Here is an 18120-nt window from a genome sequence, read left to right as displayed (position 1 = left end):
AACCTGCGCTGTCATTCATGAAGAGTATGACTGGGAACTTGAGCATCAGTCCTCAGCGAAGGATCAATCCCTTCTGTCCGAGCCTCCTCCGTTTTTTCCTCATATCTTTGGTGATTCTCCCATCCATGATTTCGCATGTGTATCTCTGTCTATGGATGCACCCCTTGTTGATCATTCATAGAACCCACCAGATGCCAGTCCATCATCTGACAACAGAGAGGTCAAATTATTCATTGAAAATCCACTTGATTTTTCATCTTCTTTTTCTGGAAATACAGAGGGTGAATTTTTCCGCTTCTCATCTACCCCTCTGTTTGATTCATTAGATCATGAGGATGCTGATGAAATAATTGATTTTGCTGATCATAGTTGTCGTAATCTATTTTCTCATATATTCGATCACGATGATAATTCTATCACAGTTGATTTTTCCAATCCACCTGTTTATGATGATCTATCTGTCGATGAAGTCAAAACCCCACAGACTGTCGAGGCACTTCAACCTGAGATGATGGTTATGTCAGGCCCTCGCTGTCCTGAGGTTGGTTTCACTTCCGATCAGGAAATTGTTGAATCACCCGAGGCTCCTCATCACTCATATGTATGCATTGAAGATCAATCTCACACACATATTATGCTTCCTCCACTTGAACTACACGATCCCATCGCTCATGCATTGGAGGAATCTTACATAGCAAGCACATGTGCACGACGCAAGTTGTCTTTGTTTATTTCGTTTGCTTGCATGTCACAGTCAAGAGTATGCATATGCTTAACAGCTGCACGTAGTGTCGCACAACATCATGATAAGTCCATGGATTACATGTCATGCACTTGCACTCACTTATGTTTTGTGGACACATTTAAACTTGGAGTGTGTTTGTCTTCATTGTTATATCTTTCATGTTTGCTGGTTTGCACAACTGTGTTGTTCGTGAACCATGCCTTCACCAACATGGGTTGACCAATGCGTTGGTGGCTGCATTGGAAGTATCACTTCACGGGAGCACAAGCATGCACCATTAGCGTAGGAGTAGGAGTAATGTTTGATTTTGGTTTGTTTTCTTACATGTATGTTTGCTTCTTACCTTGCATGTTTATTTTCTTGCTTTCTTGTTTGCTTACTCGCTTTGTTTACTCGATTTTCTTACTCGCTTTGCTTACGCATCTACTTCTACTCTTACTTTGTTTTGTTGTTTGTTTGCTTTTTCTGCGTCCGTAGGTTAGTTTCACATGAAACCGTGTGCGACTTTTGAAACAAGCTAAGTAAAGTACAAGAGGACTTATGCAGTTATCAATGCTTGGTTATTTGTCATCTTGCCTTTATATGAGGAACTTATTATCTTTAGTCCATGATATGCCAATGGAAAATATGTACCATTCGAAGTGAACCTTGGTGAAAACACAAAATTTGCGCGCTAACTAGTGTCACCTGCTCTAGTCGGCTGTTTTTGGGTTAACTCTTGTCAACTCAGTCAAGTAGAGTAAGGTGAGGGGGAAAACCTTAACAAGCACGTAAAAGGTATATATAAAGTACTTATTTTAAGGAACAACCTCTTTTTATCTCAATAAGTTGGGATCCCTCTTCCGCCTCTGAAATGAATAAGTGTTATGCACAGTTATGAAAATGAAAAACGAAAAATGAAAAGTGAAAATTTCAAAAAAATGAAAAATGAATAAGGCGAAAGAAGAGAAAGGCTTCCTGCACAGAGAGGTGATGCAAGCAACTCCATCAGGGTATTGACTCAGCTCGCTAACAGTGGAACGATGCTTGTGGTCTTGCGTGACTCTGCCAGGGTACTTTCCAGGCCTGCTAGCAGTGGAGCAACACCAAAGATGAAATTAAAACTCTAACGACCATACTACTTGTGCACTAGTATACCCCTCAATCTAATCGAAACATATGTGTTGGCCTAGCTTGGAATGTGTGTCGACCGACCAAGAGCTTGGCGGATGCTACATCTTACAATCAAGCAAGTGTGGAAACCAAGACGAATAGAGAACTAAACAATACTTCCAGAGGTGTTAGACTTTCTTTTCATGAACAAGGTCCATTCAGAGAGCTGGAGTTATACCAGTGTGTCACCAAGTGTTGTAGTGGCTATAACCACCCTCCAAAATTTTCCCTTAGCTTTGTTTTGGAGCCTCCCTACCAGCCATCCTCAACAGCGTGTCTTGCACTATCAAGTACATGAGCTTCATTGGTTTTCTAACAGCTTTCCATCCTATGCATGATTGTTCGTTTCACTCCCCTCACAGGTTGCCACTCCAAACTTGGTCCAGCTGCTGGCTAAGCTGCTCCCTTAGAAAATTGTGCAATTCTAGAGGGGAACTAGCCTTCCCTCTAGAATTTGCGCAAATCTGACTGGTAGCCTGCTAGGCCCGGAAACTGCGCAATCTTGTCAAATAGTCTTCCTAGTGAAAACTATGCAATCTAGCCCAGTAGTGCTGCTCAACCTAGAAATTGCGCAATTTTGAGAAATAGTCAGCTACTCCTCCCAGAAATTGCACAATCCCTTTGGACAGTCAGCCCAACTTCCTCCCAAAAATTGTGCAAAAATATCCCTCAGTCAAGCAGGCTGATGCATGTGCCTTTATGTTGACCGGTTCCACCCAAGACTGAGAAAACTTGACTTTCATGCATGGGCTGCTTTTTCCTGAAATAGAAAAAGGCAACATGCTGATCTGAATCGGATCCATAAACGACTGTCATAGAACCATGAGTGAGTCGGGACGAACAAATCCGTGAAGAAATCCAAAACAGCAATCGAAAACACCCTGAACCAGTGGCCATGGCAGCCGGCGTGGAGACGACGAGGACCTCGGTCAAAGCGCGCTGACCGAGGCCCATGGAGACTACGCAGGAGGTCGATGTAGCCCCTGGGAGCCCCAGAATGGGAAAAGGAGCTGATTTTCTAATGCGCATCGCTGGGCAAACAGGGTTGAAATGGTAGGGCTTAAGCACTCGGTCACATTGGGAGCTAGAGGACCGTGGGTGGAAAAAGGTAAAGTGCCATCATACGAAGGTGGGACCCACAACCTGGAAACCGGTGGTTTTACCCAGGGTGCCCTTGAACGGTAAGCGGTTTTGGAGAAAACAGAGTGAGCACCCTCAGCGATCGACGCGTGGCAGTGGAGGAGAGAGAAAAACTGCCATGATCGCGCGTTATCGGTCGAGCAAGTCAACCGCGCTCAGCGTGCGAATGACGTTGGATCTGGAGGAGCCCAGATCGGACGGCTGAGATTGTGTCCGATAGACAGAGCGGAATTGACAGGGGATTAAGCCGCGATTTAAGAGGGTTTGGAATCCGTTGACTGCCATGGTGGAGAAAGCAACGAATCGATGAAGTATGCTGGAACCAGTTAGGTGGAGACACGTGGCTACTTTCGAGCATTCATGCTGATGCCGAACAGGGAATTCCAAGCACGCAGGCGACAGGCGAAGCGACACAAGCGGGAGAGGAAGCGAACAGGCATGGAGGTCGAATGGCTAAAGCCATGAGTAGAGACAGTGAACAGAGATCAGAAGAGAGATTCAGATTGAAGAGTCCAAGCGACCAAGAGAGACAGTGAGCAGTGAACCCTGAGAGCAGGATTGAGCACAGAGAGCAGTAAAGCCAAGCAGAGGAGACAGAGGGCCGAGCTGACCACAGGCGGCATCGAGCACCAAAGAGCTTGAAGAATCAAGCCTTCCCATAGAGGAATCTGTCTGGATTGAGCATCACAGTTGGCTCTTTCCACTGTAGACCGAGGGTCACAGAGCTGGTAGGAAGAACAAGAGTCTGTGTACTCCAAGTGGCTTGGGGAATCCGAGAAGCACCCTGCCAAGCAAAATCTACTTTAGGATAACTCATATTGAGTCCCTGTATTGTAATTTCTCTGCTCAAAGACATAATGAAACAAGGCCAACACTGAAGCTGGACTGGAGACGTAGCCGTGGAGAATAGAGTGAACTCCTTATTAAAAATTGTTTGTGTCTTTGTGTTGCTTACTATATTTCTCTGTTGTCTTTCCATTTATTTTCTGTGTATTGGCAATCTGATTGATCCCTTGTTTCAATAACATAGAACACACACCAGCACATGAGTCTATAATACCTTTTTGTTTAATAAATCTTCACTGAGGTCACTCATAGGGTGATTATCAGATCAAGTGGTATCAGAGCCTTAGGCTGTAAGGTTAGACAAGCTTGTGTTGGTTTAGCTGTGAATAATCACTAGATCAAAGCTCAAATTAGGAGAAGGAGAATTGGTGGAAACTAATCCTGAAATTGGAAGAGTCTATTCTCAAAAGACAATGTTAGAAGAAGGTTCTGTAGGACCAGACTCTCAGTTCCTAGAAATTTTGCTAGCTATAAAGTCCATGGTGGAAGAAATGTATAGGGAATTTAGAAAGCATAAGGGTGAAGATTCATCAGGCTCCAAGCAAGATAAAGAAGAATATGAATCTCATTCCCATGACCACTCCAAGGGAAAGGGGAAAGAAGAAAGCTTCCCTACACCTCCTAGTAGCCCTGTGCATAATAAGAAAGCATCTTTGATTAAGTTAGATGTTAAATTTGATTTGCCTATATACGATGGAGAGTTGAATGCTGAGAAGTTGGAAAACTGGATAAGACAAATTGATGTGTATTGCAGAGTACAAAATATAGACTCAGACAAGAGCAAGATTCAGCTGGCAAGCCTTTGCATAGGGGGCACTGCCTTGGTTTGGTGGGAAGGCAGAACCCAAGCTAATGTGAAGAAGCATGGTAAGACCATCTCTCTCTGGAGTGACTTTGTTTCTGCCATCAGAAAGCAGTTCTATACATTGGCCTACATGCAACAAGCCATGATGACTTGGCAAACTCTTCGGCAGTTGAAAGGGCAAAGTGTACAAGGGTATACTCAAGAGTTCGGAAAGAGAGCATTGATGTTGGGTATTTCATTAGACTCACCAGAAACTCTTTTGAAGTACATTGGGGGTCTACACAGCTACATGAGGCATACCATCCTCATGTTTAATCCCACTAGTATAGATGAGGTATCTGTACATGTTGTTCATCTAGAAGCTAGAGGAAAGAATGGAAATCCAAAAGTTGGGGGACCATCCTAACCCACTGTAAGCAAGAGCAAGGAGAAAAGAAAGCAGAAGTGGAAAGCAAGGAAGGCTAACACTGCACAGAAAGGCAAAGCCTCATGCACCCACTGTAAAAAGGAGGGGCATGATGATGAGCACTGTTGGATTCTACATCTAGAGCTAAGACCTAAGAAGTCCGAGGGAAAGAAGAAGAAAGTTGTTGCAGCTATTCAGAAAGATTTGGGGTCAAACTCGGGAGATGAAATAATCACCGCAGCCACAGGTATAAAAGGTAAGAATTCTGAAGCATCTACTAGTAATTCTGCTCAATCTGTTATTGATGAAGAACATGAGAGAAAAAGGCATGAGCTTTTCCATATTCGAGTTGTTTCCAAATATCAAAAGATTGATACTTTGTTTGATAGTGGCTCACAAGTAAATCTGATTTCTGAAGAAATTGTAAAGAAATTGGGATTAGCAACTACACCTCATAAGAAACCATACCCATTAGGATGGTTGAATGATAAAGCACAACTACAAGTGACTAGACAATGCAAACTCAAGTTTTCTTTTGGGTCAGCATTTGTAGATGAGGTTGAGTTAGATATAATTCCTTTGGATATATGTGGAATTGTTTTAGGAAGTCCTTACTTGTATGATAGAAAGGCTATTTTCTATAGAGCTGAGAACAAGTATCTACTTGTTAAAGATGGAATCGAATACTTTGTAAGAGCTCATAAGCTCAAGAATAATTATACTCTCATAAACTCAGGACAGATGAAAAGAATGATAAATTCATGCAAACAGTTCTTACTAATGGTTGTAAAGGAAAAGAAAACTAATAAAACCAATGTATTTGAGGGCTGTAATTCTGATCAGAAAGCTGATATAGAAAAGATTGTTTCAGAGTATGATGTCTTGTTTCAAGAACCTCAAGGTCTGCCACCCAAAAAGGGAATAGAACATGATATTATTTTGCAGCAAGATGTTCCTTTGCCTAACATTGGGATGTACAGGTTATCTGCTTTAGAGAAAGCTGAAATCAAGAAGCAGGTGTAGGAGTTGCTCGAGAAAGGGTTCATCAGGCCTAGCACATCACCATGCGGGTCACCAATCATTTTGGTGAGAAAGAAAGATGGCTCGTGGAGAATGTGCATTGATTACCGAGCACTGAATAAAATAACGATAAAAAATCGTTATCCCCTTCCTCGCATAGATGATCTTTTAGATCAATTGAAGGAAGCTGTTTATTTCACCAAGCTAGACTTGCACAGTGGATACCATCGGGTCAGAGTTGCAGAGCAAGATGCATGGAAGACTGCTTTCAAAACAAAGCAGGGATTGTATGAATGGTTGGTTATGCCTTTTGGCTTGACCAATGCCCCTGCTACTTTCATGAGATTAATGAATGATGTACTCAGACCTTTTCTTGATGATTTTGTTATTGTGTATCTGGATGACATTCTGATTTTTAGTAAAACATGGGGAGAACATTTAAAGCATGTTAAGCAGACATTAGATGTTTTGAAAAGAGAAAAACTTCATGTTAAACTCTCCAAATGTGAATTTGGCAAAACCTCTCTAAATTATTTGGGTCATATAGTAGGGGGAGGTGAATTGAAAATAGATCCCTCTAAAGTGGCAGTGATTGTAAACTGGCCTAAACCCAAGTCTGCTATAGAAGTGAGAAGCTTCTTAGGAGAAGCACAATATTGGAGGAAGTTCATTTCAAATTTCTCCTCAATTGCAGCTCCCTTACATGCTTTGACAGGATTGAACAAGGTGTTTCAGTGGGGAGGCAAACAGCAGAAAGCCTTCGACACCTTGAAAGAAAAAATTAGTACAGCACCTGTACTAGCACTGCCAGATCTACAAAGACCATTTGAGATCCAAACTGATGCCAGTGACTATGCCATGGGAGAAGTGTTGACACAGCATGGTAAACCCATATGTTATCATTCTGAGACTTTTAATCCTGCGGTAGTTAACTATCCTACATATGATAAAGAATTGTATGCATTAGTTCAGAGTGTGAAAAAGTGGAAACATTACTTAATGGGAAAAGAAACAGTAATACATACTGATCATCAGCCACTTCAATACCTACACTCCCAAACTAAGTTGCAACAATCAAGACATTACAGATGGATGGGTTTTCTACAACAGTTTCATTTAATCATCAGATATAAAAAGGGCATACATAACAAGGTTGCAGACATGTTATCTAGACCCATTATAAATGCATCTACCATACTTAAGCATAATTATGTGCTACATGAAAGATAAATAGAACAGTATGCTTAGGATATGGACTTTAAAGATGTATATGCAACTTTGAGTCAAGGAAAAAGAGTAGAAGAATTGGACTATCATGTAAAGGACTGACTCTTATACCATTATGGGAAACTCTGCATTCCACAAACTGAGAGAGCAAAGATAATTAGGGAAGCACACACTTCTCTGATATCAGGTCACTTTGGGGTAAGTAAAACAGTTGCACAGCTGCAAAGGTTCTGTTATTGGCCAAGAATGAGTGAGACAGTTTCTAGATATGTAAAGGGGTGTGCTATGTGTGCTAAAAGCAAGCCCAGTAACAGAAAACTAGGCTTATACACTCCATTGCCAATTCCTTCTCACCCTTGGGAAAGCATTTCCATGGATTTTGTTGGAGGGCTGCCTAAATCTAGGAAAGGTCATGATTATCTATATGTTGTTGTGGATAGGTTCAGCAAAATGTGTATTTTGATACCCTGTAGTAAACAGATTATAGCTGAACAAACTGCAAAATTATTCTTTGAACATGTATGGGTTCATTTTGGATTACCCACTTCTATTATATCTGATCGAGACACCCGATTTGTGGGGAAGTTTTGGTCCAGTCTGTGGGAACTAATGGACACCAAATTAAAGAAAAGCACAACTTTTCATCCACAAACAGATGGCCAGACAGAAGTAGTTAACAGGATAGTGATCCAGTTACTGAGAGGATATTGCAGCAAGCACCCTAAGCTTTGGGATGAACACTTGTGTTATGTGCAACATGCTTACAACAGAACCAAACACTCTTCTACACAGAGATCTCCTTTTGAGACCTGCTTTGGTTTCATACCAAGGTCTCCCTTGGATTTTGTCTTTGGTAAAGATACCATGGTTGATGGACACAGTGATGTGGACAAAGAAACTAGGTTCATTGAACAGATCCAGGAGATCCACCAGGCAATATAGGAATAGCTGGAAAAGAGCCAGGCCAAGTACAAGGCTAGGCATGACAAGCATCGGATGGAGCATAGTTTTCAAGTTGGAGACCAAGTCTGGCTGTATATCAGCAAGGACAAGATGCAAGGTGAAGGTAAGAAGCTAAAACCTATCAGGTATGGACCCTTCAGGATACTTGAGAAAATTGGTGAAAACGCTTTTCGCCTTGATCTACCAGCTTACATGCACATCTACTCAGTCGTGAACGCAGATTGCTTGAGGTTGTTTGAACCTTCAATGATTGAGGACCCTGAAGAGCAGAGTCAATTTCCTTCTGTTGATGACCTACTACCTGAATATCTTAATGAGTTGCAGGAAGATACAGTGCTGGATAGGAAGGTAAGGACGATGTGCAGTGGACAGGTGGAATACCTCAGAATTGGGCTTAAAGGTTCGAAGCCGAGCAGTGCAAAGCGGATTGAGATTGGACAAGTGAGACAGTAGTTTCCACACGTAGTCGATGCTTGAAGAAAAAAACCAACTTTTGGTGGTCCAAAAGCTTTTTAGTTGGGAGGCCATGATCCAAATTAGATTCATAAATGACTGTCATAGAACCATGACTGAGTCGGGATGAACAAATCCATGAAGAAATCCAAAACAACAATCGAAAACACCCTGAACTAGTGGCCATGGCAGCTGACGTGGAGACGACAAGGACCAAGGTCAAAGCGCACTGACCGAGGCCCATGGAGACTGCGCAGGAGGTCGACGTAGCCCTTGGGAGCCCCAGAATGGGAAAAGGAGCTGATTTTCTAGCGCGCATCGCTGGGCAAATAGGGCTGAAATGGTAGGGCTTAAGCACTCGGTCACATTGGGAGCCAGAGGACTATGGGCGAAAAAAGGTAAAGCGCCATCGTACGAAGGTGGGACCCACAACCTGGAAACCGGCGGTTTTACCCTGGGTGCCCTTGAATGGTAAGCGGTTTTGGAGAAAACGGAGCGAGCACCCTCAGCGATCGACGCGTGGCAGTGGAGGAGAGAGAAAAACCATCACGATTGCGCGTTATTGGTCGAGAAAGTCAACCGCGCTCGGCGTGCGAATGACGTTGGATCTGGAGGAGCCCAGATCGGACGGCTGAGATTGCGTCTGATAGACAGAGCGGAATTGACAAGGGATTAAGCCGCGATTTAAGAGGATTTGGAATCCGTTGACTGCCACGGTGGAGAAAGCAACGAATCGACGAAGTATGTTGGCACCAGTTAGGTGGAGACACATGGCTACTTTCGAGCATTCATGCTGACGCCGAACAGGGAATTCCAAGCACATAGGTGACAGGCGAATCGACGCAGGCAGGAGAGGAAGCGAACAGGCATGGAGGTCGAATGGCTAAAGCCATGAGCAGAGACAGTGAACAGAGATCAGAAGAGAGATTCAGATCGAAGAGTCCAAGCGAACAAGAGAGATAGTGAGTAGTGAACCCTGAGAGGAGGACTAAGCATAGAGAGCAGTAAAGCCAAGCTGAGGAGACAGAGGGCCGAGCTGACTACAGGCGGCATCGAGCACCAAAGAGCTTGAAGAATCAAGCCTTCCCATAGAGGAATCTGTCCGGATTGAGCATCACAGTTGGCTCTTTCCACTGTAGACCGAGGGTCACAGAGCTGGTAGGAAGAACAAGAGTCTGTGTACTCCAAGTGGCTTGGGGAATCCGAGAACCACCCTACCAAGCAAAATCTGCTTCAGGAGAACTCATATTGAGTCCCTGTATTGTAATTTCTCTACTCAAAGACATAATGAATCAAGGCCACCACTGAAGCTGGACCGGAGACGTAGCCCTGGAGAATAAGGTGAACTCCTTATTAAAAATTGTTTGTGTCTTTGTGTTGCTTACTATATTTCTTTGTTGTCTTTCCATTTATTTTTTGTGTATTGGCAATCTAATCGATCCGTTGTTTCAATAACACAGAACACACACCAACACATGAGTCTGTAATACCCTTTTGTTTAATAAATCTTCATTGAGGTCACTCATAGGGTGATTATTAGATCACATGCAAAAAGAATCCCTAAATTTTGGGGGGTTATTTTTAGCAGCGAGAGGTTACATGCAAAGATCATTTTAGAAACTTTCCTCCAAGTGTCGCTTTTTCCTAGATTTGTGGCATGCGCGTCATGAGCCTCAAAATTATTTATTTGATGCTTTAGAGCTCATTCTTCACATCGATCTTGGAGCTCTGACATCCCACAACACATCCAGGAGTCTTCGACACATCCAACTCAACTATTTTCGGGTAAGTTCGCTTTAATTGTATTTTGCAGCAGTTCTATCACTTTTTGTGTTTTGGCTTGTGTGAGTTTTGTCTACTTGATTTCTATGAACGCTAGCTATCATATGCATGCATGTTAGCCTATACAAGCACCGTTTCAGTTTTAGTTTGCATCTCACTACTATCACATGCATGAAACTATTATGCATGAATGGTCATCGATTCGGCTACTCATTTCACACACATGCATGTTGTTCCGTTTTCTGAATCTTGCATTCATTGTTTTCAAGCACAATCATTCACTACTGCTTACACTTAGTATCACCATACATTCACATATTCATATGATTTCAGTTGCTCACCGGCGGGTCTGGGCGAACTTGGCTCGGACTCTGCCTTGCCTGGACAACATTGCACAATTCTGAGAGGGAAGCCTCTGCCTTCCTCCCAGAAAATTTGCAAATTTGGCCTGTCAGTGCCCTCCAGTCTTGCTTTGCACAATTCTGATAGGCAGTGACTGCTGGCCCAAAAAGTTGCGCAATGAAGTCCTTGGGCCCGCATCACTTACCAGCTGAAATTGTGCATTGTGCAATCTTAGCACCCAACATGCCAGTCTGGATAAGGCATTGTGTAGTTCCAGTAGTCAACCAACCTCTCGATAGTTCAGACTTCCTTTTGCACAGTTCCGGTAGTCATTCTCTCGGCCAACCAGTGAAAATTGCGCAATCCTTTCCAGCAGTTCCCCAGGTATGTTGCATGTCATCCCTCAAGTTTGCTTTGTTTTTAACTGACAGATTTCTTGCCATGCATGTCGCCATGTCTCTAGATATAGCAAGTGTTCGTCCGTCTCTCAGCAATTCAAGATCAATGGCCTCCAAGAGAGCAGGGTCAAAGGATATCGACAGAAGCACAGCTGGAGTAGCAGTTGAGCGAGTGTCTAATAGTTTGTCGATATACGAAGACACTAAGCTGATCGTAGACAAAGACATTAAGCTGAAATTGCAAGAGGTCAATGATACATTCTTAGGCACATTTGGGGAAGATCTTGAAGACTACTAAGTCTATGTGAACATTCACAAATTCGGCTTACTGGATTGCATGCAGGTATCTCACGTTTCCATGCGCAGACATGATACATTGGATCTTCACGCACACTAATCCTGAAACAATGACATTGAGCAGTGTCAGCGGGACAGAGATTCTAACTTCAGGGCACAGGTTTATCAACATATGTACCACTTGCCAAAGCCAGAGATCACCATGGAGACACCCTTCAGCATACCCAACAACAATGCCAACTCTAGGGATATCTTGAAGAACTAGGTGAAGGAGCCAGCCAAATTCAGGATGGCACCCAACCAGATTTACAAGACAAAGATACTGCGGAAGGTGTATCAATACTTAGTCATCTTTGCATGTTGGTTGTATGGCCAAGAGAGCATGGAGACCCTCCTGCAGAGTTGGGTGATCATGTTCGATCAACTAGCCAGTGAAGGCAAAGCATGCAACTGGTCTGACATGTTGGCTCACAGGCTAAAGGAACAGTTAACAGGAGCTCAGCAGCCGCCCAAAGGCCAACAAGTAGAAATCTACATGTCCGCTTACATCTTGAATTCAATCTGTGTTCATGAGGAGTTCCTTGGCATGAAGTGGGCATGGACATTAGCGGAAACCTTTTTCAATACTTATTGTAAACTGTTTTCTGAATGCAGCTTCAGAGGAGTTATCACACAATTGTCAGATCATTTTGCAACCCAATGTACAAGATGATATTTGAGCAGGATCCACCTTGCATGTCGAAGGCAGCAATGGAGGCACTGATCGACATAGCGAATTGGTATGCCTCACCGTTTGACACCTTCATACTGATGTACAACGAGGAGAAGCCTCCAAATGTTTTGCCGAAGTTTTCCATGGACAAGCTCGTCATGCAAAAAGTGTCATACCACATCTCGGTAGGACTATTAGCTAGGTTGCACCGGAAGAAGAAGGCACCTTGGCCCACTCTTTCATTGCGGATCGGGTTATACGATATATGTAACCTCAAGCATGCGGATGTTGAAGCAAAGGAGATCAAGAAATGTCCTTTCGACACCCGAAGCTTCAATCCATATGACCTACATTGTTTGGTGAAGGATCACTGTGCGAGAGTATAGTTTCTGTGGATCCACGGGGCGTGTCATTGGGCAGAGGAAGACCCATGGAGATATTGTCACAACTTCTCTAGGCCCAATGAATCGGTTGGCATCGCTGTGGAATGGTTAGCGAAGCAACACCAAGGAGAGTAGCTACAACAGTAGAAGAAGAGGTAAACATACCGGTGCGTGACAAATGCTAGAGAAATATTATCGACAGCGTAGAGGCGGAACAAAGCTGCAAGTTCAGAGCATACCCACTTGTGCAAAAAGTAGCTTTGGCAATAGAGGCGAAGAGGCAACAACGCGATAGAAGGACCGTGCAAAGATAGAGAGAAAAACATAGGATGTAGGAAACAGTGAAGGAGTTGCATGAGTTGAAATAGAAACTCCGTAAGGAACAGGAGCTGTGCAGATAGGAGAAGGAAGCGTAGCAAGGATAGGTACAATAGGGGGCGCAACATGTATAGACAGTTAAAACTGCACTCGTACAGGTATTAGACTCATTCAGGCAGCTGGCACAAAGCAGACAGGGTGAGTAGTAGCAGGAACAGGACTTCGCTCAAGAGATTGAACGAGCACTTGAGCAGATGGATACGGATATGGAGCAACAAGAGTTAGAGAAATACATCGACCTCATGCCTTACCACCAAGAGGTCGACCTACCAACTTCACCGGATTCAGAAGCAGAGCAAGTCCCAAGCGACCAAGGAGACACTGAGATCCTTGGAGACAATTCGGAAGAAGAGATGCACAACATATCATTTGACAAGTCACAACATAGAGTTGTGCAATCACGCAGAGTGTCTACTCTGGATGACAACACATCTCCTATGCAGTTTGAGGAACGAGTGATCGTGTTTGACGTGCGCAAGCATCCAACAACATTGGCTGATGCTACCAGAGCATATGTCGAAGCCACTAGCTCGAGTGTTTGCTTCTTGATAGCTAAGAATGAGCGAATGGCTAAGGAGTTATAAATGGCCAAGCAAGGAGGAGAACTGGTTACAACATCTGCCCAAGCCGAGTTGAAGAAGGCGATACTGGATGAAGTATCGTCCCTTGAGACAATCATGTGGGCATTGTATTCCAAGTTTGGTATCGTGCATAAAGCAGTTGTCCATCTCAACAGTTGGCAGTAGGGATGTGCTAGGAGAGCACATATCTTGTCAAACTTGCACACTACTGTTGACTACATGCAAACATGGACAATAAGATACAAGGGAGCCCCGCTACACTTGCCCAAGATGATGAAGCCCAGGGCGGTTGAGCTGAAGGCACGTATCTAGAGTTACATCTGGAACTATGAAGAACTCTCGCAGCTCATCACTAGTTTGCAGGCTTCCCATGCACATGTATTCAAAAGCATGGATTTTGTTGTGTGCGCATATGCGATCCCATCTATTGGGACACTCCTCGAGGCAAAGACAAACGCACAAGTCCGACTGGAGCTTGACTAGTACTTTGACGAGTTGATGAGCAAAGCCACCAGTGCAGACTTAGCGATCAGTGCAAACACCACGCATCAGTATGTCGTTGGTCCAGCCGCACTCAAGACAATGATGTGCATGTTATCAAACGAGTTGGACAAAGGAGAAAGAGCAATGTATCCGGATGCAACAGAGGCAAGAGTTCGTTTCCAAAAAGATGTCACCACAGAGCACATGGACACTATCGCGGACTACTGAGCTTGGCATCAGTTTGCCACCATCGACCATCGTGAGGATGTCGAAGCGCTGGTCTTCCCACAGTTGTCCGAGTCATAGTGATGTCTTGCATGGCTTTCTCAAGCCTATTTTGTCTCACATGGGTACATGTGCAGATTGTATGTAATGCCTTGTCAAGTGAAAAGTTCAAGTGTCAATAGTTGAATGTAATAGTCATAGAGTAGTTGAAAAGTCATGAGGGTAGATGAATAGTCACAAAGGGAAATGTCAAGGGTTACCCCACCCTTAGCTATATATAGTCCCTCATAACTCATTGTAGAGGCTTTTGGTCAACGAAGCTTCCGATAGGAGTATATTAGAGAAATCTTGGAAAGTATTGTAACGAGCCTTGGCGTCTCCACAATGTAGAGCTAGTACATCTCTTTGGAGGAGTAGACGGTAGTCACTGTAACGTACCGCTATCGGGACTAGCGGTCGGTCATGGTTGTACTGTATGATTGGAACTTTCACTTCTTAATATAACATAGCCAACACGTTTCATGCATATGCTGTTATTGTATTTCAACTAACTTGTTTACTCTAATGATATATGTATCTGTTTGCTTACACATGCACGTATGGACTTTTTTGTATAAGTATATATGAATCTTACTGAAATGTGTTGTTGGTTTAACCATCACTTTGGATTGGTAGCTTACTTGCCTTCCAGTTTGTAATGCATCTTTGCTTGTGTGTTCCCTTCTTAACCCCGTGCTTTCACAGGTTTCCAAGGGGCACACTCACATCACCCTCTGTGTGTTAAAACCATTAATGCACCTTCCTTGACTTGTTGCATATGTCACACCCTTGCTACCAACAGGGATATCTTACTTGCCTCTGCACGCAACCGCGGTCAAGGCGATATTGTACGACTCACTGCTGGGACTCCTACACCAAACAGTCTGAGGTCTAGTTAGGACTTCTTACCGGGGAGATCACTTGACATGTTGGTGGGTCCAACACTGTCAATGTGTTGTTAACCAAGAACACAACGCGGAGAAAATCTATCATTGTAAAAAACTTTAGGAAAACCAACACCAAATTTTATATGTTCAACTATTGCACATATATGTAATTTAGATGTCCAAATTTTTTATTGCAAAGTGCACTCAAAGAATCAACTTTTGCATTGAAAGAGGAACCAAAGGAAGGTTCAAAACAAGTAAACCTATACAATTGGCAACTATGATCAACATTTCTTGGATTCTATAATTCTCGAATAACTACATGAGCAAGAGAAAACTCTATTGTTTTCCCATCACTAGAATGACAGAAGAGATGCCTAGAACAAGGAGAACATGAATGATTCACCCATCAACAACTTACATGCTACATGATTTTAAAACATCAAGTTGCGTAGAGTTTCCAACTGCAATCTACAAATCTTATAATTGAATATGGAAGGAAGCAACTCAGTAGGATGAGTCATATAGTATAATGCACTAAAAGCAAGTGTTCAGTTATCTTAACATGTATGTAAAGCTTTAACCGATAAAGCATATACTTTAGTAAATAAAGAAGGTTTAGGTACTGAAAATTTATATTGCCACATGGCTTCGTTCAAAGCTTTAGTTTCAACTAGTATTTGGATTCAGGGTGCCCAGCATGGGAGCATTTAGACTCATTTGGCACCAGCATGGGAGCATGCTTCTTAAAAGATTAAAAAAGGTCTGAATGGACTAAAACATGAAAAAAAAAAGCCTACTCAATGAATATTTACCCTTGCCATTTATCTATACTACAAATAAGCATGATTACCTGTATCATGAACAGAGGAGCTTTACGCCCAAACTTTCTGGCAAGGGCTCCTTGTAGCACCAGACTTCTGAAAAAAAGATTTGGGAAAGTTGTATCACCAAGATCAGATAAAGTCAGATCACAATTAGCTGCTGCAAACAGAGCCCCAGCTCTGTTACACTCAATTTCCAACCTCCCCTTCTCATTCAATTTCAATCTCCCTGCCATGAAATAGCAGGGCACCAGCACCTTCAAAAGGGGTTCCTTCAACCTACCCACAACATCAGCTGTAGCATTCTTGTCCCCTCCATTAAGTGTGTAAATATGCACAGTATCCACTCCATATTCAACAACCTGATCAATATTCAATAGAAAGAGAGAGCATTCCTCGGTGGGTTCAACTGGTACAACCATCTCAGGCTCCTCAACCTCAGCTGCTGCCAGGGAGCCCATTATGCTCAATCATCAACTTTTTACAGAAAACTCTGCTACAAATCTCGCCAAAAAGGTTATATATAAATATTGCTTCAAGCAGAGTGAGAGACTAGCATGAAGGATAATGGCATGAGATGTCGGTTTGTACTTTCACTGCTCAACGCAATATCGTGCTTAGCTGATAGCATCCTTAACCGTCCTGTGGAGCGTGTCTCATGCCATCCTCCACTACGCCCAACTAAGCACTATATTGCAGTGAGCAGTCAGAGAACTATAAACCCACATACACATGCCATCATCCTTCATGCTAGTAGTAATCTGCAGTGCGCAATTTCATCTTCGTGTAATATATTCATTATTTGAACGATGATCTCTAGAATTTTTTATGTTTTAATCGTATTTATTGCGCGAGGAGGGTCGTAATTTCAAAATAAATAGTTCGGTTTTGATGACTGAATTTTTTTATTTTATCAATTTTTTTTTTAAACTCAACCAAACAATTTTATATATGATATACTTCCGTTGCAAATTGTGGCTTTGTTAAAGTACACATTAAACTATGTTAGGCATTGTTTATTCATGTCACAATTTTGTCGCTAAATTTTTATTAGTAAAAAAATATTTAAGAAATTTGATTTGGGAGTCTGAATAGTTTATTTACAATTTTTAGGATTTTTTGTTACTAAAAAAAATATTTAAAAAAATTAATTTTGGGAGTGTTTGAACGGTTTTTTTTACAAGTTGTTTTTAGTGAGATTTTTTGGAAGCTTTTCTGGTTTAATTTCTCTAAATTCCAGTAGGAAATTATTGAAATCACAAATTTGATGAGTAACCCCTGCACAATCAAAGTGCCTTAGAAGTTTTTCAAAGCGCTGAATCTATATACATACAGTCAAAAAACCAGTGTAAATAACATAAATCAAGATTTCATATCAAAATTTTCTGTTTGATTCAAATATCGGAAAATCCAAAAAATCACACTAATCATTTTTTAAGTAAAAATAAATTCAACAATATTAAAGCACCCAAAATACTGAAACTACCTAATTTTTTTTCAAAAATAAAATTTCAATTATTTCCAAAAATAAAATAAATAAATAAATAAAATTATAGCCTTTAAATTACAGTGATACATTCCAATCCTGATTACGATTCGCGACATTCATGCATTTGATTCTATATATTTTATGTTCGTTTCAAATGCAGATCACAATCCATGGGTTATTAATGTGGCAGTGTACCGACGGTGGCCATCAATTTTCCCTGTTTCATTCATGGAATTGACTGAACTTCAAGAAGATTCACTGGTCTTGCGAATTTATTGACACAGAAGTATAAAGTAAATTTCAAATTTATTTTGTAATGGAAATTTGATAAATTTATTTGTTTTTATTATTATTATACTTGTTTTAGGTATAATATTATATGGTATTATATATTTGTTTTAATTTTGATGGGATATTAGTTTGTTTTTATCAACAATTTCTACGGCTTATACATAGTTTAATATTGAGAATTTATCTTTTGTTATTTCTATTATTATTCAAATTTATTTATTTGTAAGGTAATAGATTGAAGTCTTTGTATGG

General features: G+C 41.9%; 1 protein-coding gene across 1 annotated transcript; it reads right to left on the bottom strand.

Moving 5' to 3' along the window:
• Positions 1-15992: 15992 nt before the first annotated feature.
• On the bottom strand, positions 15993-16752 carry LOC149164187 (acyltransferase GLAUCE-like). Its single transcript, XM_089430882.1, has one exon. It carries the CDS (start codon positions 16547-16549, stop codon positions 16076-16078), a length of 474 nt encoding a protein of 157 aa, XP_089287008.1. The 5' UTR covers positions 16550-16752; the 3' UTR covers positions 15993-16075.
• Positions 16753-18120: the final 1368 nt, after the last annotated feature.

The sequence above is a fragment of the Pinus tabuliformis genome, chromosome 5_1 (genome assembly GCF_031772625.1).
Source record: "Pinus tabuliformis cultivar Carrire ecotype Pingquan chromosome 5_1, CPIR1, whole genome shotgun sequence".
Lineage (NCBI taxonomy): Eukaryota > Viridiplantae > Streptophyta > Pinopsida > Pinales > Pinaceae > Pinus > Pinus tabuliformis.
Note: the sequence above shows the minus strand (reverse complement) of the source record. Positions and strands in the feature narration are given on the sequence as shown.

Excerpts from the sequence above, each read along its gene's own strand:
- LOC149164187 (XM_089430882.1), bottom strand. The coding sequence starts at position 16,549 with ATGGGCTCCCTGGCAGCAGCTGAGGTTGAGGAGCCTGAGATGGTTGTA.